At 42.5% G+C, this 25,814-nt stretch overlaps 1 protein-coding gene across 1 annotated transcript in view; it reads left to right on the top strand.

The window, feature by feature from the left end:
* Positions 1-23,335, top strand: part of iqsec3a (IQ motif and Sec7 domain ArfGEF 3a) — a 237,961-nt gene extending 214,626 nt beyond the window's left edge. The window contains exons 12-13 of the mRNA XM_078220002.1: positions 8,825-8,871; positions 22,246-23,335. Coding sequence (XP_078076128.1) covers positions 8,825-8,871; positions 22,246-22,680 — 482 coding nt within the window. The 3' untranslated portion in view covers positions 22,681-23,335. The remainder of the gene's footprint in view (positions 1-8,824; positions 8,872-22,245) is intronic.
* Positions 23,336-25,814: the final 2,479 nt, after the last annotated feature.

Raw genomic sequence — 25,814 nt, 5'->3', positions numbered from 1 at the left:
CTTGCTTCTTCTTCTCCTCTTGTACAGCCAAACTGCTCATGGTGCCACAAACCTGGCTCTAACTATACTCCTCTTGAGGAACAAGTGCCCTTACTAGCTTCCAAAATGGGAAGCTCATTTGTGTGGGATCCCAAGGGATTCCTGAACTACTTGCCTTGTTTACTTGGATTGTTAGGTGGTCAACCATTGCCTCTGCCTCAAGGTTCCTAAGATGCTGTATGACCACTTCTCTGAATGTGCTATCCACGTTCTCAGTCTTGTGGATGTACCACAGTGACTCCAGCCGCCACTTAAGCTCTGAAACCTGGAGCTTGAGTTTCTGCAGCTGATAGCACTTCTCTGCACATGTGATTGTCTAGGTCACCAGTAATATACATGACTTTCAACATATCACAGGACACGCACTCCACTCAGCGAGCTACCTTGTCATGTCTTAACATTGCTTCTCTTACATTAACTTTATTTTGAATTACTTATATTGCTTTACAACGCTGACCCTGGCTTTCCATTATTCCTGGTGTTTCTCACTTAAATCCGCATATAGCTACTTCTTTCAAAATTGCCTCTGCCTCAAGGTTCCTAAGATGCTGTATGACCACTTCTCTGAATGTGCTATCCATGTTCTCAGTCTTGTGGATGTACCACAGTGACTCCAGCCGCCACTTAAGCTCTGAAACCTGGAGCTTGAGTTTCTGCAGCTGATAGCACTTCTCTGCACATGTGATTGTCTAGGTCACCAGTAATATACATGACTTTCAACATATCACAGGACACGCACTCTTCTAAAGTGTAGCAATTTAAAGGCAGCCTGTAGCAGCAGTTTCTTACCAACTAATGGACTTAAGCTTTTCCTGTGATATCACCATTTGTTTTTGTAGAATTATAGAAAAATTATAACACAAAAGGAGGCCATTCATCCCGTCAGGTTTATGACAGCTTTCTGCAAGAATAGAAGTTCTATTCCTTCATCCTCCTCCCTATGCCTGCAACCGTTTTCTCAACAAGTTGCTAATCAAATTGTCTTTTGAAAGCTTTGATTTAAACTTCCTCCATACTCTCAGGCAGTGTATTCCAAAATCTTAGCATATCATTGTGTAAAAACGTTTTTCTTCATGTCACCTTCAGTTCTTCAGCTAATCACCTTACATCTGTGTCCTTTAGTTCATGACCCTTCTTACACTGGGAACAGTTTGTCTCTATCTACTCTGTCTAGATCTCTCATGATGTTAACACTTCCAACAAATCTTCTCCCAATCCACTCTGCTGTAACGAGAACAGCCCCAGTTTCTCCAATCTATCCGTGTAACTGAAGTCCCTCATTCCCAAAACCATTCTCATCATTTTTCCTGCATCCTCTCTAAAGCTTTCACATGCTTCCTAAAGTGCCCAGGTTCAACACACTACTCTAGCTGGGGCTGAATGAGAGTTTTACAAATGTACTTGCTTTTGCCCTCTATGGGCTCGATTTTGCATGCCCCCGCTGGATGTGTTTTGGACAAGGGGGCATGTGAAATAGGATGCCCACACCACCACCTTCCTGCTCATTCCTGAGCTGACCCCATAATATTGGGGTGGTGAATGCCAATATCAGCAGCCCACCCACCAAATTCAAGTAAGTAATCCAGTAATGCTTGTTGCCAAGCCAATTGACCTTGATAATATGCTGCCCATGCCATAGAATATTTGGTATGGGCAGTTAGGCAGGAGCAGACAGCCTTTAGTCCTTGAAAGGGCAGATCATAAGTTAGCTCTTTGGGGACTGCCCTTTGCCGATTGCAGGGCGAACCCTCTAATACCAAACCCCCTTCCTTCATATCAGTCCACATCCTTAAACACCCATTCCCCCTACACTGACCTTCCCAAACCTTCTCTGCCTCAGAACCCAGACTTACCCTGCTCTGGGGATCCATGGGCCTTCTTCCTTCCTCTCCTGCAGGCCCAGCTGCAGCCATCGACATGCTTTTGATGCTGCCAGGATTAATGGATCTGCCGGTCATTTGGAAAAGCCGGCTGCTCCAGAGGGCTGATCTTCTTCCCTGGTTAGGAGTGGAAGTCCACTTAGCCATCATTTAGCCATTGCTGGGTGGGTCGGTGTGGATCGTATCAGCTCGAATCCCTCCAGAGCATTAGCCTGGACCTCTGGATTACTAATCCAATAAGAAGTCTCACAACACCAGGTTAAAGTCCAACAGGTTTATTTGGTAGCAAATACCATAAGCTTTCGGAGCACTGCTCCTTTGTCAGATGGAGTGGAAATGTTTCTAGATCTCTCATGATGTTAACACTTCCAACAAATCTTCTCCCAATCTACTCTGCTGTAACGAGAACAGCCCCAGTTTCTCCAATCTATCCGTGTAACTGAAGTCCCTCATCCCCAAAACCATTCTCATTTGGGGACTTTTGGTGTACCAAATTTTGGTGTACCAAATCATAATTTCGACTCCATCCGACGAAGGAGCAGTGCTCCGAAAGCTTATGGTATTTGCTACCAAATAAACCTGTTGGACTTTAACCTGGTGTTGTGAGACTTCTTACTGTGTTCACCCCAGTCCAACGCCGGCATCTCCATATCATTACTAATCTAATGACATTACCCAAATGGCACCATCTCCCCCTTAATGACACTTCCTCTGTACACACTCTAGTGAACAAACTAACCAATTAAAATAGTCTTCATGTGGAAAATAATACATTCAAGTGAGAGCTAAGTTGTGAAGTTCAGATGGTATTTCCCAATTACCTGTCACACTCCAGCTATCAACTGGAGTGTGACCTTGTAATTCTATTTGAATTTTGGATGTTCTGATAATTGTTCCTCCAGTCCAGCAACATTTCTTTCCCTCTGACGCCAGAGATCCAAAATAGTTTTTGCCCTGCGTTGTGTTTTGTGCTTACTGCAAGCTACCCAGCTCCTCCTCCCCATCTTGATTTTTGATTAAACACTTCAGGAAAATGTTTCCAAGACTTTGACATTTATTTTAGTTTTTTGTAAATGATTTCAAAAAGGACTGCTGATGGTGATGTTTTTGCTCAGCAACATAAAGACATCCGGAAACTTTTGTTTGGTGTATAAAACCACCAATGCATTTCCTTCACTGCAATGTTAACAACATTCCTGCTGTGGGTAAATGCAGAGGAAGGGGGCGGTGGGGTGGGGGGGGTGGAATCGCCTTGGTGATATATGAACACAGTGACCCTCATCTTTGAGGCTGCCAGCCGCTAGTAGGAGGAACCCACAAACTGCATTAACCTCGGAAAGTTCAGCCCCGAATGTGATCAAATTCAGCCAGAGATCTACTAAAAGCCAACGTGGCACTCAAGTAATAAGTCTCTTATAAGCATCAGTGGAAGGTGAAAGATGTAGAGCAATGCACACACAGAGAGTTTGGGTGATTGTCTAGTTCAGTATAAGGCACTGTTGAATATTCAGCCAGGAGGAACAAAGCCTATTAAGCCGAAACATTAAGAGATGTTGGTGAATTGATTTTATACACCCATTAAATGGTATTGTTTTCTGGACAATTTCTCATGACGGAGAATATGTGTGGGAGCTACTTCAGTGCAGAGTGTGTGGATAACTTGATTGTATAGTCTCTGTGGATAATATAAGACAAACATATCAGGTAAATAAAAGCAAAACACTGCGGAGGCTGGAAATCTGAAATGAAAACAGAAAGTGCTGGGAAAACCCCAGCAGGTTCTAGCAGCATCTGTGGAGGGATTTGGGGCGGGATTCTCTGATGTTGTTCGATCCCACCACAGCTGCCAATGACTGAGATCGGAGAACTTCAGCCTTCATGTTTTGAGTTCCAATATGAATCTTCAGTCACAAGGAAGGGTCATATTGGATTTGAAAAGTGAGCTCGAGTTAACTTCCACAAGTATCAGGATTTGCCAAGTCCTGAGATAGTCAGCCTAGGCACAGTATAGAATGACTTTTGAAAAGAAAGAAAGGACTCCAAAGCACTATCCCTTTTATTTCTGCCACATCCCTGTTTTTTTTCCTGAGTATACGTTCTCCCAAAGAAATTCTAAGTATCGAATTCGCATGAAAACTGGAGTAATTCACATTGCTTTTTTCAGTGGGAGTTTAGAGAAGAATCACCCACACTCTGTGCACTGCTGATTGCACTAGTGTGAATCACCTAATAATTCATGGGAGAGGCCTATTCCCGCTGGAGAGGCCGGCAGCATACCGCTGAGTGGGCCACTGTACATGCACCGATCTGTCAACGCCGAAATCGGCGCATGTGCAGTGGTCCCTGTCTGCTGGCCTCCCGATTGCTGGCCAGCTTGACCCGCAACCCCCACAACAACAGCCTTGCGAACCCCTCCTCCCCCCCATTGCCCGATCGGTGGCATCCCAAGCATGCCCGGTCCCAACCTCGACCACCTTCCCCACAGTCCCAATCTCCCTCCACCCCAATTTCCTCCCACCTGACCCTGATGGCCAGCTCCGATCACTGGCCCTCCCTCCCTCCCTCACCGATCCAAACTGTAGAGTGGCAGCGGGACCCCCCACCCCAACAATCACTCCCATCAGACCCCATCTCCATTAGGCCTCATCCCATTATGCCCCACCCCCTTCCCATAGCCCGAAGCCCAATGGGCAGTGCCAAGATGCCCCCTGCGCTTTGGCACTTTGCTCCTTGGCAGTGCCAGCCTGGACCCACTGGCACTGCCAAGATGCCAATGTCAAGGAGGCCTAAATCCCCCGGTCCGTTGCGCTAAAAACTAAACGCAGCAGGATGGGAGAATCACCCTCCCTTTGATGTTAAAGTATGAGGAAAAAGCTGGATTTAGGAACATCTTTCATCTTCCTATTGCTTAGCTCTAATGGGGCAGGAGGAATTCACTATAGGGCTCTTACTGAAAAATAGTTTCTATCTTTAAAATCAGTGTTCTCATCTCACCTCCATTCTTTGTTTCTCTTTGTTTGTATTTTCACATTGAAAACTGGTGTATTTTGACCGTTGGGCATTTTATTGGAAATATTGGCCCAGATCTTCCAGTCTCCAGCTATTGGGAGATCAGACATACTCCCACAATGCACTACAGGACCCCTCAGATGTCTTGATGCAAAGTCTCCCTTGCCCTTGAGGTTTGAACTTTTGAAAGGCATTTCCTTGGGAATTATCTCTATCTGAGTTCAAGTTGGAGAGTTTGAACAGTTTCAATTTACTTGCCTAGACAGCCATCTAGAAATTATTTACCTTATTTCCATAGTTTTTCAAAGAAAATTTGGGACATTTAAACTCTTTACTTATCAGAAGGGGTGTAGCTTCTAAGTGGATTCTTTGCATGGTTTCCTGTACTGAGTTAGTTTGAAGCAATCTGCCATTGGAAGATTGCCCAGAAAAATCAGAGGAAGGTGAGTGGGTAATTTTTTTCCAGACCAGGATTGGAAATTAATGTTTCAATCTTGAATGGAAGATTTGAGCCTATTTCTTACCTTTGCACACATTACTGATCCTTTACTTTGATCAGTCCTTGGCTGAATGTGCCAATTTCAAAACCTTATTCATTCTTTATGGTTTTCTTTCAGCATGTAGAAGTAGTTTCACGTCCCCACTTATTTAAATTCTGAAGTGACAGATCTATCCTGGACAGAGAATAGATATCCATCTCCTTCCAGGTCCCATTCAGTGTTGAAATGTTGGTGCCCACCAGGAAAGGTACTGGGCAGGTTTGATATGAGTGGTATACAGGAGGAACAAGCTGATGTGCCCTCTGAACTTCCCTTCCTTGCTGTGGGGCATTGTCCATTCCAAAATATGTCTTTTCGTGCCTCAACTATAATTGGCAACTGCTTCTGTATTGTCAAATTAGAAACTTTAATCCCACAAAACCAAGGCAAAAAACCCCACACTGCAATCCTGTCACAAGATGCGTGAGAGCACTTTCAGTTAGTTCTATAATGCAGCCCCCTTCTATCAAGTATTCAATGTCCTGTGAACAATAAAAAGCATGAAGACAAATACTCCCGTACATATTTATTCTATTCACAGTTCAATGATTGCCAAAGATAAAGAAATGCTAAAACTGCAATGAACAAAGTCACCCTGTTTACACCTTTGACCATCAGAGATTTAGGAATGAGTGCAGAGGCTATTGTGCAATGCCAGTCAGTATAATCTCATATGATGCGATCATGGTTTAAGAATAATAACTATCTAACGGTCTACTTCTCCAAAAATGTTAGTAAAGAACACTATTTTGAGAAAATTGCATGGTAGTCAAGATAAAATGATCAGACTTACACTGTTGCCCCATTATTAGCTTTACTCTGAGTCAGAAGGCCATGTTTCAAGCTTCATTCCAGGTATTTGAGCAGATAATCCAGGTTGACATTGCAGTGCACCACTGAGATGTAATGCATTTCAGATAGGATGTTAACCTCTGGCAACGGGCTGGGTGGTGAGTGGGGAGGGACTGTAAAGTGGGGAGGGAGGGAGGGGGCCTGGAGTGCCTGTCATTTTCCCACCACCATGCAATTCGGCAAGGATAGCTGGCCCTCCTGCCCAGAGGCCAATCAAGCCACGTGGGTGGCCAGTTAAGGGCTTCTTTCTGTCATCATTATCATTTTGCCAGCAGCAGGTATGCCCTCCACTGCCTGGGGAGATCACATGGTGAACCTTGGATGCCTCCCTTCACGCTTCCCCTGCTATCCCTCATCAGGTCCTGAGCGACTGGCAGTGACCCAAAGACCACTTACCTGGCAGGGAGAATGGCTTGTCTCCATGGCACCCTTTATTCTAGGTGCCGTCCCAGCTGTTGCCACCACTCCCGTTGGTGCTAGGAGACTGCAGAGCTGTCAGCCCTCTGAATGATGTGGAGATGCCAGCGTTGGACTGGGGTAAACACAGTAAGAGTTTTAACAACACCAGGTTAAAGTCCAACAGGTTTATTTGGTAGCAAATGCCATTAGCTTTTGGAGCTAATGGCATTCGGAGAAAATGACTTTGTGTCTCTGTGCCCTGTTTGAGAGCAGATTTCCACTCCATCTGACGAAGGAGCAGCGCTCCGAAAGCTAATGGCATTTGCTACCAAATAAACCTGTTGGAATTTAACCTGGTGTTGTTAAAACTCTTACTGTGTTTAGCCCTCTGAATGGCAGCTCCTGAAAATGGGTGCCCATCGTTTAAATGACAGGAGGCCAGAAGACAACTGATTATTTGCTAGATGGCCAAAAAATCTGGCCAGACATCCCACAAAGGGCTGAGGGGGATTTGGTTCTGGCTTTGTGCCCATTTTCAAGCCTCCTGCCTTACAAATGAAAATGCGGCCCATATCTGATCTCTCGGGTAGATGTGCAGCAACATTATTTGAAAAAGAGTGGGGAATTCTCCCAGGCCCCCAGGGCTCTCACCAACAGTTATTCCTTATCCAGTATTCTTTGACAGATTATCTTATCATTTATCTCATTGCTATGCAGAAAGTGACTGCTACCCTACATTGCAACAGCAACTATACTTTTGAAAGTACTTTATTGGCATTGAATTAATGCGACTTGTTATTTTCATTTATGACATGGCAATTGCTTTTAGACTTTAATTTGTGACTTGCTCCATCACTCAGACATTGAGCAGGTTTCTAAAACACCATTAAAAGAATAATAGGCAGGTAGGTCAATAAGGATAAGCATGGATATTTTAGCTCTAACCTTAGCAATAAACTATACCACGGGGTTGATTTTTAGCTCTACCAGTACTCTTTGGCATCCATCTCTGTTAGGTATTCAGGTCACTTCCGCTATATATATCTAATCGCTCAAAAAATGGCAGAATGATCGGGATAGCCTTAACTTTGACAACTCTATCAACAGGTACCTCTTAACTGTGACTGGACATAACAGCAAATGGTCCCTCAATTCAGAATTAGAGCCTTTCTCTTTTTTTTTAAGTCACTAGTGTAGCCTTTTACAAATACAAGCCGTTGCCCAGCTTGCAAAACGACACCAGGAATATTAAATGGGTGTTTGTCATTTGAAATTTTACATCTTTTAGATTGCAATATTGCCAGTTGTTAGCCCTACTGCCTCACAACGTCAGGGGCCCGGGTTCAATTCTGGCCTCGGGTCACTGTCTGTGTGGAGTTTGCACATTTTCCCCGGGTTTACTCTGGGTTCCTCCCACAGTCCAAAGATGTGCGGTTTATGTTGATTGGCCATGCTAAATTTCCCCTTAGTGTCAAGGGACAAGCAGGGTAAATACATGGTGTTACGGGGATAGGGCCTAGGTGGGATTGTGGTCGGTGCAGACTTGATGGGCCAAAATGGCCTCCTTTTGCACTGTAGGGATTCTATGATTCTATTAACTGGGTTTCAGTGTCTTAAAAGCACAGCTTGAAATAGAGTAAGGACTGTTAATATTTTGCAGAAAAGATTACTTGACTGAATTGACAATGCTCCTTAGATATTACAATGAGAGTGTGTATACACTATGTTTCAATCAATCACTCCTTTTTATCATACTTTTCTCTTTACAACTGGGGCTCAGGGGTAGACTGGATAAGACGTTTGTGAAGTGCTGCGCCAGGAAGATCATGATTCAGAATGCAGGCTGTGGACAGTATTCTCATTCATGATGTCAATGAAATTGAACCATAAAATGCCAGGACAATGTGAATGAAAGGTACAATTGAGTTTAAAGACTTTCCCCTTGAAAGCACTAAAAAAATCATAAGGCATTCAATGAAACACAGCCACTTTTATAGTTAATAGTACAGATTGACAAAGACTGAAATACCACAGCTCAGCCAGAATTCAGCACCACAGACAGCTACATCCCAACTCACACCAAAAAATGTATTCTTTCTTTTAAAGGCAAAAAAGAGTCTGGAGAAAACAAGACCACAAACAACGCTGTGGAGGTAAGAAGCTCCTCTTTGGAACAGGCCTGTGTTTTTGCTTCATAGTTGCCTACAGTTTAATATAAAATACACAGACCTGACATTGCCCTTTAACTCCATCACCAACACACACCTGTGGTTTGGTACAATTTGAAACCTGAGATTATAAAGCAATGTCCCCATTGCCACAAAGAATTTGCAGTGATGGTGGGCATCCTGTGATATTTTCCATCTTTCTATTCTTATTATTGGACAATAAGTGCTGATAATCAATTAGGACAAATGGTCTGACAGAAAAACAACTGAGCCTCATACTCTCAGGGAGTTTGGTGTTTCTACTTCTTAGCTTCTTGCCTTTCTCCCCACTGCTTTCAAATTCTGTACCTTCATAATGCTGTGTTTCATTCCTAATTTCTCACTCTTTTGAGTGGCTCCACTTCTCATCGTCTTTCTGCCATCTCCTGAGATGACTAAATATTCCTACATCTGTCTCCAATCTTTGCTTCAATTTATTTTTCTCTTCTCAACACTTTATCTTCTATTCCCAAGGTGGTGTGTCTCCTTTCCAGCATTCTCCTGTATCTCCCCAGACAACTAATCTTTATCTCTGAGTTTGTTTACCTCCTCCCCAATAGGCATTTCCTAGCCATTTTATTTCTGTCTCAAGGCTTTTATATCTCTCCTTCCTTCAGTGTCTCCTCCATTCTATTACACCTCTCTTTAACCTGTGTTATTTCTCAAAGTTGAAAGCAGCATTGTGGGTGGACCTGCATCAGAAGGACTGTAGCAGTTCACAAAGGCAGCTCACCAGCACCTTCTCAAGGGCAATCAGAGATGGGCAATAAATGCTGACCTTGTCTTTGAGTCTCACATCCTGGGGATACATTTTAAAAATCTTTTCTAGCTTGTTTGTCTCTTTCACAATATTATTCTCTTATGATATTGGTGTGTTTTGTTATTTCTAATGTTCTACCTTTCCCAATTTCTTTGCCTCACCTCTAATATCTCATCCTTCCAGCTCTTCCAGGCTGACACTATTTTCCCAGTGTTCTTTATCTGCCCCAGTTTAATTGTTTTGTCATTACTGATTCTCACAGTTTCTAAACTTCTCTAGACTCTCCTAGTTTGCTCATATCTTACTCAGTATTTACCTGACTCTATCACATCATGCTATCTTCCCTCTTGATTCTTTTTTTGTGCTTCAACACTTTTCTTTGAAATGTGTACCTCTCTTCCACAATAGTATTTTCCCCCCAGTACTCTCTTTCCCCTAAATACGTTGTTTGCTCTCTTCCTGAGTGTTTTGCACATTATTCACCTTGTTTTCCTTCCAAGCACTAATGCTATACTCTCTATTACCATGCTCATCTCATCCCCAAAATTATCTTCCTATGCTAACTTTTTTTCCCTTTCTACCTTTCTTTTTCCTCATCCCCACTTGAGCATGCTTATCTCCCTCATTTTAATTGTTTATTCCCACTTTCCTCTGGATATCTCTCATGCTGGCTTGTTCCTTGCCAAAATCCTGTGACTTGTTCTTCACATTCACCCCAATTTATGGCCAGAATTTTACCGGCACACCCACCCTGATTCTGGGGGCGGTTGAGGCTCGGAGAACAGCATTCTCCGTTGGCCTCGGGCGGGAATCATATAAACCTCAGGTGGACGTGCTGGTAAAATTCTGCCCTGTGTCTCTCATCCTGTGGAGATGCCGGCGTTGGACTGGGGTAAACACAGTAAGAAGTTTAACAACACCAGGTTAAAGTCCAACAGGTTTATTTGGTAGCAAAAGCCACACAAGCTTTCGAGGCTCTGAGCCCCTTCTTCAGGTGAGTGGGAATTCTGTTCACAAACAGAACTTATAAGACACAGACTCAATTTACATGAATAATGGTTGGAATGCGAATACTTACAACTAATCCAGTCTTTAAGAAACAAAACAATGGGAGTGGAGAGAGCATCAAGACAGGTTAAAAAGATGTGTATTGTCTCCAGACAAGACAGCCTCACATTGGTCTACATGTTTGCTTGTTCTGCTCTCTCAGCTTCTCCCGTGATTAACGTTTCCAATCAGTTTGGTTTCTTCTCCCTAATGCTGTTTATCCTTCATAACTTCTTTCTTTCTTTCTCAAAGTTATTAATTGCCTCTTCAAATTGTTTCTCTCTTTGAGCAGTTTCACCAGCAATCTCCTCCTCTGATTTCCTCCCCCACAAGTCTTTTTTCTCTGTGACCTTAAGCGTGTTCTTCACCTCTCTGAACATGTGTTTGTCTTCACAATATTTGATTTCTCTTTTAGTTTGTTATACCATCAACAACCGTGCCCAATCCCTTTCCCAAATTACTTTACTCTTTTCAAATAGCTTGTTCCTTTTCCTACATTGTTACTTCAGATTAAGCAAGGGAGGAGAATATAAAATTGCATTTGTGATTCAAATGAAATTAGAAGTAGAATGGATATTGGCGAATATTTATTTATTCATTGAACGAACAACGTTTAGAATAATCATCAAAGTAATTGAGACAAAAGCAGTAGAAATAGTTTGATTGCAACTGCGTTCTGTGTTGAATTCTAAGAATGGACATTATTACACTAGGTTAAAGGTTGAGGACTAGCTTCATTGTCTTTGTGTCTCTGCTTTTTCATGTTCCCAAATATACTCCATCTTCTTTATTCTCTTATTTACATTATTCTCAGTTTCTGCTTCACGTAATTTTTCCAGTTATCCTAATTCTTCACCTTATTTCTCTTTTGGGACTATTGACAAACTTCTCAACTCCTTCACATGCTTCCAATCGCAGACTGATTTTCTTTTCTCATCAATAATATTTGAGTACTTTCCACCTTACATCTTCCTTCTACAATGTTTAGATGATTTCCACCTATTTAATCTTCTTCTAAGTCTTCCCCTCACACTATGTTTCCTTTCAATGTCTATACTTTTCATATATCTGTCAACTATCTACTTTCCTTGTAACTTACTCCCATATCTTGCACAGCGTCTTACTGTCCATTCACAATTAGTTACCATGTTGTTTCTGTAACTCAACATTGTCTCTCCATCAGCCTATTTATATTCCCAATCTTCAAGTTTGTTGCTTTCTGCCACAGTGCTTTTCTTTCTCTCCTCTCTGAGTTTAACTGTCTCCTTTCCACCGTTTAGTCACTCAAGCTGTAGAGTTTTCTCTTTTTTTTCCCACTGTAGTGTGCATTTACTGGCATGATTTTCAATATTTGGACCTGTTCCCATCTCTCCGGTTTTTCCGTGCTAATTCTCACTATCTCTCCCAGCTTATTTGTGTCTCCACCAATGTTCTTCAAACTCTATTTTATTGAGCAATAATTTCCCTTCACTTTTGATTCGGCTGTTCTTTGTCAATACTCTCTGTCTTCTTCCTCTTCCCTCAGAGATACAGTTGTTTGTATCACTGGCAGCTTCTAGAACCTCAATAAATTATCTCATGTCCTGGTTTCTTTCTCACGTAACATTTATCAGCCTCATTTTGTTTTTCTCTCACATCTTTCTCTCTTCCTCAACACCCCTATCAATTTCCTAATATGGTTATTCTTATAGGGCAGAATTACCCCTTCAAATGCTTACAGTTATTTTTTTGCCCAGTTTGGATGTCGTGCTAAGTGTTATAAGTATCTACATTTTCAAATTGGATCTGATGAATAAGAAATGCAAGAAATTATGTTTAAGAAAGCAAAGAAGAATACAATTAATCATTTTTTTAAAGCTGAAATGTCCTGCTGAATTTTACGCTGAGTTATCTATTTAGCACTTTCTTATCCAATGGTTTAAACCTAATGAAATAAAGAGTGAGTGTTTGTTTGGAGGAAGATGGGTCACATGTATGTCTGTGAATAATGGTACACATGCATGACAGAAACATCTAAAATATAGACTTGACTTAATATAGATCGTATCAATACTTTCTTCTTGTTTGCAACCTTGATCCAGTTCATTTTGGATATAACATCAGCAAAGCTACAGCCTTCCATGACTGTTTGAACATTTGAACATAAAACATAGGGTCAGGAGTAGGCTATATGGCCCTCCAAGCCTGTTCTGCCATTCAAGAACATTATGACTTATCTTCTACCTCAACACCATTTTCCATCCTATCCCATGATTTCCTTGGTGTCCATGGATCTAAGCTTTAGATATACTCAATAACTGAGTATCCACAGCCTCCAGGGGTAGAGCATTCTGCCATTTTAGCACTCATTTGGCAATTTAGTGCATGAGCATTCATGGACCTCTGTGATTACAGAAACTAGAATAAGAATAATTTGGATGGCATCTTACCCCACTTTGTCAAACACTTCACCGCTTTCTTAAAAGGGAAAATGTACAATGGCTTCATTATTAATGCGTCATGATTATTGGTGGCCAATGAACAGATAAAGTCCTTATAGCATTTTTTTTTGCAAAAATATACTTTATTTGCAAACTATCTGAAAGAAGATTACAAATATTTCAAAATGGCCATCACGCAAGTATTCAGGTTTTCTACAAAGATCATGTTGATAAAGCACTTGCAGCACTCTAAGTATGCCGTGCCATCGACTGCGGAAATTACTTGACCAGTGTTTGAATCAGGTATTCGGGGAGCCCTGCTGCCAGGAACTCAGCCTGTCTGAAAACTCCAACCAAATTGGCAGGCAGGTAACATTATCTTAAATCTACAAATCCACCAGCGAATCACACAGTTTGCACTGAATAAATATTATAGGAGCACAAAATAAATACCAATGAGAAGGGCCGTTTAGCTTTTGCAAATTCATCCATCCAGAGAATATATCTGACTCTCACCCCGTCACTGTACAGAATATTTGTTAAATAATGCCAAGGTTTTGTTTTGCTCGATGCCCAGGTCTGTTCAATGCAATAATTACTCCTTGTGTAAAGAGCTTCCTGGCATCATTCTTAAATTTACCTTCCACTGGTATCAACCTGCAGCTCTTTGTCTGACCGACAATGTCTTTGAAATCATTTCCCACATTTACTTTTTCTATACCAATGTACTTCTGCAGAACAAAATGATCCCACGCACCAATCAGGTCCTCTTTTGTTATGAACCATTCACGGAGAATCACTGTGAATGGTAACAATATGTTCTTTCTTTTACCTTTTTTTATTCATCTTGGAGAAGGAGGCCGAGCTGAGAAAGTTGCTGAGCAAGAATGTTTTGGGAAACATCTGCTCTATATCAGCAGAAATGCTCAGGATGTTTCAGTGAACGCCATTTGCATTGTGTCTATGCTGGTCAAACTTACTTGTACTGTTTAATGGTAGTAACTCCTCCAAAATATTTCCCCCAATGATCTCAGCAAGATTGACAAGGTAAAAGATACACAAATCAAAAGAAAAGCTGCATTATAATTCATTGACACCCGATAGAGTGGCTGTTAGGGAAGGAAATCTGCCATCCTTACCTGGTCTGGCCTACATGTGAGTCTGAAACCACAGCAATGTGGTTGACTGTCAATTGCCCTTGGGATGGGCAATAAATGCTGGCCAGTCAGCGATGCCCATGTCCCACAAATGAATTAAAAAACAGTTCAAATTCTTGCCAAACTGTAATTCTTGTTGACTTCAGAGTCATAATTTTCCAGCCATTCACATCAGTGGGGTTCTCTGGTCCCGCCGCTGAGTGCCAAATTCTCCGTCCTCGTTTACACCAGCGGCGGGGCGTGAACTAACATCTTTAAAAGTGAAACACTGCACATTTAGCTGAGTCAATTCTCTGAGAGAGGTGCGGAGCGATTGACCACAGAGGGACAGGGATTCCAGTTCAATGAGTAAAACATAGGACTGCATTCAAAGTGAATTATAATGAGAAGAGAGCTTTCCAAAGTGATCACCAAACCAAATAATTACGAGTAAATATTTTAAAAATGTTAACAAATAATGTTCAAAAGAAAATGGGGGCGATTTTCCCAAAAATATTCTAAGTGTCGAATTCATGTTGTTTTTTTTTCAGTGGGAGTTTCAAAATGAATCTCCCACACTCTGTGCATTGCTGAGTGCACTGGCGTAAATCACTCTAAAAATCTGTGGGTGGGGTATATTCCCACTGGAGAGGCTGGCAGCATAGCGCTGAGTGGGCCACTGCGCATGTACCGATCTGTCATAGCGGAGGTTGGCGCATGTGCAGTAGCCCCACACTGCCGGCATCCCGATTGCTGACCTGCTCAATCGCTGGCCAGCCCTGTGGCCCCCGCATCACCAGCCGTACGACCCCACCTCGGCCTGATTGCTGGTCCCCCGAACTTGTCCAGGCCAGCCCCCCCCCGCCACGCCCCTGGCTGTCCAGCCCCGCAGCCCCGATCACCCAATTTCCCCCACTCCTTACCAACAGCCCCGACTTCCCCCACCACAGTGCCAACCCCCGCCCACACTGCAGCCCCAGTCCCCCCCCATCAAGCTGACCCCCACCCCGATGGCCCGCCCTGATCGCTGGCTCCCTCCCTCTGTCACTAAGCCCAAATGCAGAGTGGCAGCGGGATCCCACAGCCCAATGATTGCCCCTCCAGAGGCCACGCCCTCATCAGGCCCTGCCCCCCCCCCCCCCCCCCCCCCCCGGTGGGCAGTTCCAAAATGCTCCCTGGGCCTTGGCCCCTTGGGTAGCGCCAGGAGGCCCAGGCTAGCACTGGCAAGATGGCAATGCCTGGGGGCACCCCCCCCCCGGCGCCCGACCCTCTGGGGGGGCCTCAATTGTCCCATTTCACTCCTGCGGGATAGGGCCGCCAGCTCCCCGCAAGTGGGGAGCTATACTAAACTCTGTTGGCGTTAAATATTCCTGGCGGGGTTAGGGGGGGAGAGGCTAGCTGGCCTGGAAATTTCCGTCCTGGGTCCGCTAATGATATTTAAATTGTTGTAAGGTGTGGATTTAAATAATTTATACAGCTCCATGCCAGAAATCGGCGCGGAGCTGACGGCACTGGAAATCTGGCTGCCGGAGACTTGTGTAGGCCCTGGCGCCCATGAAACGGCCTCCGCTAGAGACTCCCAGCCCGCTGCACTACAAAATTTCAATTTTCTGCTCAGATTTAGGTGCTCAATGAGTGAATGTTAGGCTGATGTTCCTGTATATTCAAATAGCCCCCATACTTGTTGCCACGTTCATCAATAGTTGTTAGAAGTAAAAATGAAGCAAAGACAAGCAACATATAACAAAAAGTATCCGAGTGTTTTTTGTAAATTACAATTGGCAATTGGAGGTCTGGTAGCTGTAGTGTTGATTTCCAGCCAGGAAATGGCAAACGCATATCTTGTGTGCATGGTCACAATACACCATTATCACCCAGGAGCAGAGCATTCACACTGCAACTGACAAATATGCTTCAATTTTATTTAAGTTACTTATTACATTGTAACTGTGATTAAAATGAAATAAAATGTGAAACGCAGCCCTACCCTCCTCCATCCCACCTATTTCTGATTTTAACATGGGTGAGTTGGTGGGCAGGTGTCTAACCATTCATTAAAATATTCCAATGAGGCTCTGTGCCAAAGGTTTTATTTTTGCTCTAGATTTATCACTGGCCAGCTGGAGTGTTGGGGGATGGCTGGATGGAACTGGTACATGCCTCTCCAGCCCTGCTTGTGGGCCAGGAGGAGCTGGAGTACCTCTCGCCGGCCCCTCAGACCAAACTGCTTCCATCCCCACGATCAGGCACTCTTTCCAAGATCAGAATCCCACACAAGGGGGCTCATCCCAGTGTCTGCTTCTTGCTCATAGTCTGGCGCCACCCCCAATGTCCACCCTCACCCTAACATCCAACTCCACAGCCTGGATGTCAATCTCCTCCCCACATTGTCCGTCATCCCCACTAATATCCGACTTCCCTGCCAATTCCCATGATGATTTTCTCGAACTCCCTCCCGAATGTATCCCTGATGACTGACTCCCTCCCCGATGTCTAACTCCCCACCAAACCCCACGGCTATTCCACTCTCCACCGTGTACATACTCCTCTCCCCATGACTGATCAGAAAGAAGAGTCAAACTGGAAGAGGCTAAAATAGTTAAATCTTTTTACTTTCCTTATGGGGTCAGGAGGAACAAGAATTTTTCTCCAGGTTTTCTGTCTTCCGATTGTGAAGTCAATCCCCATAGCATATTGAGCTCTACAGGAATTGAACAGCCTTGCGACCTCCTGCTACCCTTCAGTTCACTCCTGTCCTCCAATCAGCTACTGCCTCTTGGCTGGCTTCTTGGATGGACAACCAACCAGAAGTGCGCAGGTGAGGTACAGGAATTAAAGTTCCTGGGCATTAATAACACAGCCAAACTCAGTCCTCTTCAGCCCTGTCTACCCGATTCACGGCCTGGGTTAAAAATGAGCTATTGTCATTGATCCATCCTGTCACTTTTTTCTAAATGTAATAATATCCTTTTCACCACATGGTGATGACCAGAATTGCACATGGTGTGTCAAATAGATTCTGTCTATGTAACCATATTTTGGATTGGGACAAGAGAAACGTTTTTAGAGATGTGAGCAAGTTTCATCACAAGGATATAAAAGTGATGAGAGGATAGAGCGAATTTTGCAATCTCATTCTATCAGTCAGGATGACACACAGAGCAAGCGCAGGTCAAGTCAGGGTGCCAAATAGTCAGTCTGATCCTCAAACATGTCTTCCATTTGAGTGTACTTCTTTCTCCACAAGGATCACTGAAATATCTCATATATGTGGCAAGGTTTTTAAGTTGTTATATTATACATTTGTAAAAGAAGAACATGACCCTTGAGTTTTCATATTGGCGCATTCAAACAATGGCACAACAGTTGATGCTATTAGCTAGAATTTCCATAGGATTTTCCCAGTTTATTATTAGAAATCTTGGTGCAATGGCATAAATAGTGGTTTACACCATTTTCTTGCTGAAGTATGGTGGGAAATTGAGAGAACCTACGTTATCTGTTTTTCCCAGACTTTCTACATATTTTCCATGTTTGTAATCTTTTTTCTCGTTAATAGATAACAGTAATAAATATGTATTTCTGACTGTGGAATTGTACTCTCTGCTGGTAAGGCAGAGGCAGATCTTACAAAAGAGAATGATCTGATAAATTGCTGTAGTGCAGACTGATGAACCGTTTTAGTTAGACTTGCCCTTGTCCATTTTAATTTCTCTGAAATTTTGCCCTTCAATTTCCTGGAGGTATATGCTGAAAATGTATGGTGCTCTCTACAGGGCAATGGGGGTCGGAGTGAACAAGGCAAGCAACTGTTTATTTTCTTCACTAACGGACTGAAGAGGTTGAACCAAGACTTTTAAGTTAGACTGGTGGGTTCAATTTCATTTCAGGTACAGAAAAGGAGCTACATAGAAGGACCAAAAAATGGAATTAAGGGAGAAAGAGGAAAAGAGGATGAAAGATAAAGGATTTTTGGAAGAAAGAGACTTCATACTTCTATATCTCAGCACCTCCACACACACTCCACACCTTTACCACCTAGGGCAGCAGATACATGAGAATATAAGATCAGCAAGTTCCCCTCCAAGCCACACATCATCCAACTTGACAATGCATCTTCATTCTGTCATTGCTGATGGATCAAAATCCTGCAATTCCCTAACAGCCCTGTTGGTGTATCTACACAACAGGGACTCCAGCAGTTCCAGAAGGTGGCTCACCACTACCTCTCAAGGGAAATTAATGATGGATAATAAAAATGGTGGCCTAACCAGAGGCACCCACATCCTGTGAACAGATAGTAAAAATGATTCCGTGCCAGAGAGGTAATTAAAACTTAGCACGTTGTTATAAAGTTACATAGATTTGAAATGACTTCATTTAACTTTCAACAACTTTTTTTAACATAATAAACGTCCCAAGATGCTTCACAGGAGCATACGTAAAGAGACGTTAGGTCAGATGTCTAAAAGTTTGGTCAAAAATGTAGGTTTTAAGGGCAATCCTAAAAGAGGGATGTGAAGTTGAGAGGTGGAGTGGTGTAGGGAGGTTAGTGTGTAGGCAACTGATGGCATTGCCAGCAATGGTGATATGGTTAGAATCAGGGATGCACAGGAGGCCACAATTTGATGAATGGAGCTATTTCAGAGGATGGTGTGGAGGAGTTTGCAGAGATAAGAAGGATGTTCATAGCTCCTTGAAAGTGGAGTCACAGGTGGACAGAGTGGTGAAGAAGGCATTCGGCATGCTTGGTTTCATTGGTCAGAACATTGAATAAAGGAGTTGGGACATCTTGTTGAAGTTGTACAAGACATTGGTAAGACCACACTTAGAATACTGTGTGCAATTCAGGTCACCCTATTATAGAAAGGATATTATTAAACTAGAAAGAGTGCAGAAAAGATTTACTAGGATGCTACCGGGACTTGATGGATTGAGTTATAAGGAGAGGCTGAATAGACTGGGACTTTTTCCTCTGGAGCGTAGGAGGCTGAGGGGTGACCTTATAGAGGTCTATAAAATAATGAGGGGCATAGACAAGGTAGATAGTCAATATCTTTTCCCAAAGGTAGGGGAGTCTAAAACTAGAGGGCATAGGTTTAAGGTGAGAGGGGAGAGATACAAAAGTATCCAGAGGGAGAATTTTTCACACAGAGGGTGGTGAGTGTCTGGAACAAGCTACCACAGGTAGTAATAGAGGCGGGTACAATTTTATCTTTTAAAAAGCATTTAGATAGTTACATGGGTACGATGGGTATAGAGGGATATGGGCCAAATGCGGGCAATTGGGATTAGCTTAGGGGTTTAAAAAAAAAATAAGGGCGGCATGGACAAGTTGGGCTGAAGGGCCTGTTTCCATGCTGTAAACCTCTATGACTCTATGAGGTTATAGAGAGATTTGAAAGCAAGGAAGAACATTTTTTAATCAAACCATTTCCCGGCTGAGAGGCAACATAGGTCAGCAAGCACAAGGGTAATAGGTATACTGTCTTACCATGAATTAAACACAGGCAGCAGTGTCCTGGATGACCTCAAGTTCATAGGGGCTAGAATTTGGGAGACCAGCCAAGAATGTGGTGGAACTATCAAATCAAGGGATAATAAAGACATAGATGAAGGTTTCAACAGCAGATGAGCTGAGGCAAGGTGAAGTCAGGAGATGTTACAAGAATGGAAATAGGCAATCTTTGTGACAGTGCGAATATGTGGCTGGAAGCTTCTCTTGGAGTCAAATATAACACCAAGGTTGCAAACAGACTGAGTGTAGTGGAGGCAGGTTCAATCAAGACATTCAGAAGGGAATTTGACTTGTCATTGAAAAGGAACAATGTTCAGGGCTGTGCTAAGAAGGAGGGAGAATGGTATTAAATAAATTGATCATTTGGAGAGCCAGTGCAGATACATTGGGCCAAATGGCCTCCTTTGGCGCTGTAGTAATTCTGTGATTGTGTGATAGACTGTTTTAATCTTAACCTGTTGCCAGGGAGAAGCATGGGGTTGGCAGCTCGGGAACAAAGTTTGGAGCTGGAATCGAAAACACTGGCTACAGTCTTCCCATGTTTAATTGGCAAAAGTTCCTGCTTATCCAATACTGGATGATGGATAATCAGTCTGATAACTTAGCAACAGTGGAGTAGAGATCAAGCTGGGTGTCATCAACATACATGTGAAAACTGATGGTGTGCCTTTGGACCAAAGAATGGTATTCTAAGCTTTCTGTGAGAAGTTTAATTAATATCTACATGTAAATAAAGCAACTTCACGCTATTCAGTGCACTTGAATGTGTAGACAGATAGCGAGAATCCATTCTTAGAAAGATGATGGCAGAATATCTCTCCCACATCAATTTCTTGATTTCCGCATTTAATCACGTATCTATCTTCATTTGAAAAAGCAGTGACATTTGCACTTAAATACTGACAAGTACCATTAGCCTTGCCCTTATTTTAATAGCAATTTTGTGCCCTTTGTTATAGCGCAACATATTGGTGACCAGTTCAGTTCAAATGGGTCTCCCACGATACAAAGTGACCTGTGACTTTAACTGATGATACTGACCATGTTGTGAAGAACAGTTTATGTGTTGTAAATTACAGTGCTGTTTCTGGAAATGACAAAGAGTGAACACTGTACTTCACTGAGACCTGATTTACATGACCATAAAAACACACCACAGCTTCTCTCTTACAGATGTTTATTCTGATGCTTTATATATAGCATCTACAGTGACTTTATCTCTCCCCGTTTTAAATTCCAGGATTATGATGGCAATGTGCCATTTCAACTAAAGGGGGGAGAGAGAGGTTTGAGAGAATTTCATCTTTGCAAATAGCAACAATTTATAAAATTGCAATGAAGTTACAAGTGTGGATGTCATTTCTAGTCATCCTCTGGGCACTGTTCCCTTGACACAGAGACAGTGTGAAAGATACAGGAGGGGATTTTTAGTGGTCCAGTTGTGTAGAAACAAAGCCATTGGCCTGAACTTTGCAGGGATGATCTGACTGTCCCATTCCTGTCAAAGTCTTACTAAAAGGGGTATGCCACAAACTATTTGTTTTCAGTGATTTAAAATCGTGTTACTGATATGTGATGGGTAGGCATTGTGAATACATGTAGGCAGGATGGGTTTCCCCTGGCTGATGAATCTAGAACCAAAAGATACACTCTCAGAGTGAGGGGAGGGTGGTGGAGGTAAGGCAATTTAGGGCTGAGCTGAGGAGGAATTTCTCCACTCAGAGGGTGGTGAATCTTTGGAATTCTCTATCCCAGAGAGCTTTGGCAGCACAAACACTGAGCATGTTCAAGACAGAAATCAAACGTTTTCTGGTTACTAGTGGCAGGAAGGGATATGGGAATATCACAGGAAAGTTGTCTTGAGCTGGACGATAACCCATGATTTAGTCGAATGGCGGACCAGGCTGGATGGGCCGAATGGCCTACTCCTACTCTTCTGTTCCCAATAAAATGTTATTTTTTTGATAAACCCCATTTTCCATTGTATTACCGAAAAAACACTCTTGCACATATCAAAGAATATTTTTAATGTAAATTTTATTTAATAAATTTACATTTTAAAGCATGGCCTGATTGTGCTGATTCATGGCAGATTTTGACATACAGAAATATGCAAGTGAGTTTGAACGTAAACCCGGGGTAAAGTCTTTTCAAAACAGGTGCAATTTTGGGCACAATATGTACCAGAATCACCAATTGCACACAAAGCAGAAACTTTATTCCAAAGAGTTCGGTAATAACCATAACGTTTTTTAAAAAATCATCTATTCCTGAAGTCAGATCATATCTTATGAAACAATTGCAAAGCACAGTGTGAGAAAAATCTCAAACTAATTAGTGTCTTTTCTTCATAATCCTTAGCCATGAAAAACAAGAGCAACTTGCTGAAAATATATAATGATATATAAAGTAATAATGTGTTGACTGTTTCTAATCTAGGTGTCAATTCACAACAGGCTTCAAGCCTACCAGCACAGTTCAGTGGGGAACCAGGAATGCGCAGTCCAGCAGAGCACCCTCCTTAACATCAAGCAAGAAAACTCAGCAGTGACAGGAGCTGTGGACCATCTCCCTGAAACACTACTGCAGTGCCAACAGATTGTCAACGTCATAGTACTCCCGGTGAAAACGGACAAGTTGGACACCCCTCAGAATGAGACGCCTATCCATCAAACGGGAATGGACACCAACTCCACTAGCTCCACTCCTCGCAAGTTAAAAGAAGACCGGCTTCAAGGAACACCTGTGAAAACCACTCATCAGCCACCTCTGCCTCCTCCACCCCCACCCTACAACCACCCTCACCAGTATTGTCCTCCCAACCCTTTTGTACGCAGGCGTAGATATTCCAGTGGATCACGAAGCTTAGTGTAGTCGGCCTTACACAAAACACTCTTAAAGCCAGATTGTCTGTTTTTGTTTCACAGGCCCTAATCTAGTGTAATTCTCCAATGAAAACTCCATCTGTCCTTTCCCTCTGACTCCATTATTCAAGTGGCAATTTTGCCCTGTTCTTAGCACAGTGACTCAGATCTCTGGTGGGTTGTCAAATTGTAAGCATTGCGTGAATAATGTTTTAATGTTTGAATGTTCTCCAGGCTGAGTTATCTCTCCCCTAACCTCTAATTCCCACTACCCCAAATTCTGTGTTGGGTGCATCAATCAAGAAGGCAGGAAAATCTGCGTCCATGGTTGATTCTGTGGCTAATTTCAATGCCAATACTTGGTCGATCCATCAGAAGATGTATCTGAATGGTGTGTGGATTGCTCCCTCACTTGTCTCCCTCTGTTCACCAGATGATTTGCCTGAGACTGGGAAACCTGCTGAAGTCTGAGTCAGTCAGATCTGGACTGTTAATTGCCTTTCCTCCAGAGTTTTAATGCTCTGGACTTGTTACTTATCATCACCATTTCATACTTAATTTAACATTCAGCAATCTGTTTGTATTTGATTAACTAATGACCCTGGATATTGTAAATCTGCTTCATCACCAGTCTGTGCATGGTGTATGCTGTAACTGCATAGGAAACTTAGGGCTAAGATTCCAGGATTCATTAGTCATCCCTCAGTAGAGTAACCGTGTACCTGAGAAATCAAAAATAGACTTGTTCTGGCTTGAAGACAAAAACACACACAAAACAACTAGTACAGACTACTAATTTTCTAGTGCAACTAGTGTTTGGTGAACATTTGATGAGAATTGTGTATCTTTGGACAACAAGGGCACAGCTTTAATAACTTTTAGATTGCAAAACTCACCTACTGTAAAGGCTGCTTTGATGGAAGCATTCCCATTTTATTGTAGATAATCCAAATTCACAGATTGCATTGCCCATTTTAACATTGCTGTTAATAAGCTTTTGGTAGGTTAAAGAAAGCAGAGTAAAGTTTTTATATTGAGTTTTCATGCACAGCTGTTTTTAAATGTATCTGAATTTATAGATCACTTCAATTTAGAATAGGATCTTCAGGAATTTTATATTTTCTTTTGTCACACACCATCATTTTGATCGGTTAGAGTACCTCACTCATCGCATCGGCAATATAGGTACTATAACAGTAGAGTAATATCTGACGGAAAGATTACAAGGTTTAAATGGTTGCATTGTGTTTCAAAGAACAGTGGGTGAAGCAATGGGGTGGGGGTAAAGATTCTGCAGTAGAGGCCTCAGTGATGCATGATTTTCCTCGAGTAGATATGCCAGTAGATTCAGAAAATGAATACTCTCATCATGACAAAGCATCACGATGCTCCTTTTCAAAGTATTTATTGTTGCTTGTTGCTTCCAGTATACTTTTGGAGCGAAATGGCACTGGTCAGATTTGACTTTACGAATCGTTCGATGGTGTTGTAAAAAAAACCACTTGGATGAACGTCCTCCAAGATCTCTGTTAAGTGGACTGTCATGTAGATAACTTTGACAGAAGTGTGATGTTCGGTCCAATCATGCACACTTTTCATTGAATCACAATTCAGCCTCTTGAAAAATGGCAACTAAACCGTTTCAATATATAATCAATACTGCACATTTGCAGTATTTTTCAGTTCATGGTTCAGTAGTGATAGAATAGGCTGTGTGCTTGAAAATCACTGTCAGTGCATCTGACCTACATTTAGACAGTTGTAGCTTGTGTAATATATATATAAGAACAGGAAGATAAGTAAAACTATTTTTGTGGGATATTATATAATTTTGAACATTTCACATTGTCTCCTCTCTTTTCCCCATTTATGCCAAGTTTTATATATCCTAGTAATTGTTATGTAACCAAGCCTATGTAACCTGATTTCTTTGTGTCCATTACAGTGCGTGCTTTAGCTGACCCGAGTCCATCTCTTCTATTTCCACTTTACTCTCTGTGTTTTTTAATTTCTGGTCTATTTACCTCTCCGAGCCCCTCCTTTCATTTCGATCACAGACAAGGCAATCCAAGATCACTTCCTTGTATTGCTCTCCACCCACATTCCCCCTCCCACCCCTACTTCCTTCTGTTCTGGCTGTAAAGCATCATCTGTTCTTGCTCTCATCTGTAAAACCACTCACTATTCCAGAAAAACCTGGAATGCAAAGATAATCTCTGGCTTTAGTTCACTATTGAGTCTTTGTAAACCCTTCTCTCTTCCATCTGTACATCTGACAACAAGCATTAAGAGTTCATGAACTTCTTTGTCACTAAGATTGAGATGATCCAATCAGTTGTCTCTGCCACTTCCCTCTTCTAGCCCGTTGGGAAAAATGTTCTCCAAAGCTTCTCCCCACCCGACCCCTGTTCTAGTCCTTTTTGTGAACCTTTCTCTAGTTTCTTTTCTATTTCCTCTCATGCCCTCTTAGCTCCTCTTGTCCATAAGACTACTTTCTGCTTGCTTGACCCTATTCCCACTAAACTAATGACCACCCATGGCTCCCATATCAGGTGACATTGTTAACAAACTCTTGTCTTCAGATACTATCCCCCATCACCTTCAAACCACCATCGCCACTCTCTTCAAATGCCAACATTTGACCTCTCCATCCTTGCAAACTTCCTCCCCATCTACAAGCTTCTTTTCCCCACCAAGGTCTGTCAACTCACAAATCAGTGTCCATCTTCTCACATTTCCAATGTTTGTATCTCTTCCATATGATTTATGCCCTTGTCGCAGTTCCAAAACAGCTCCTCTGTGACTATGCCAAAGTTAAACTTTCCCTCCTTGTCCTTCTCAACCTGTCTGCAACCTTTGACAAGGTTAGCTACACCATTCTCCTCCAACACCACTCCACCATCATCCAGCTGGGTGGAACTGCATTTGCCCAGTTCCATTTCATTGATCACATGGTAGAGTTTTGCAATGGCTTTCCATCCCTGAGCTGTTACCTCTGGTCTTCCACAAGGATTGATCATTGGCCCCCTCTGATTTCCCATCTCCATTCTCTCCCCTGGCAACATCAGTTTCCCAATGTACACTGGATATGTCCAGCTCTACCTCACCATCAACATTCTTGGTCCCTCCACTGTCTCTAAATTA

This window comes from Mustelus asterias, chromosome 9 (assembly GCF_964213995.1).
Source record: "Mustelus asterias chromosome 9, sMusAst1.hap1.1, whole genome shotgun sequence".
Classification (NCBI taxonomy): Eukaryota; Metazoa; Chordata; class Chondrichthyes; order Carcharhiniformes; family Triakidae; genus Mustelus; species Mustelus asterias.
Note: the sequence above shows the minus strand (reverse complement) of the source record. Positions and strands in the feature narration are given on the sequence as shown.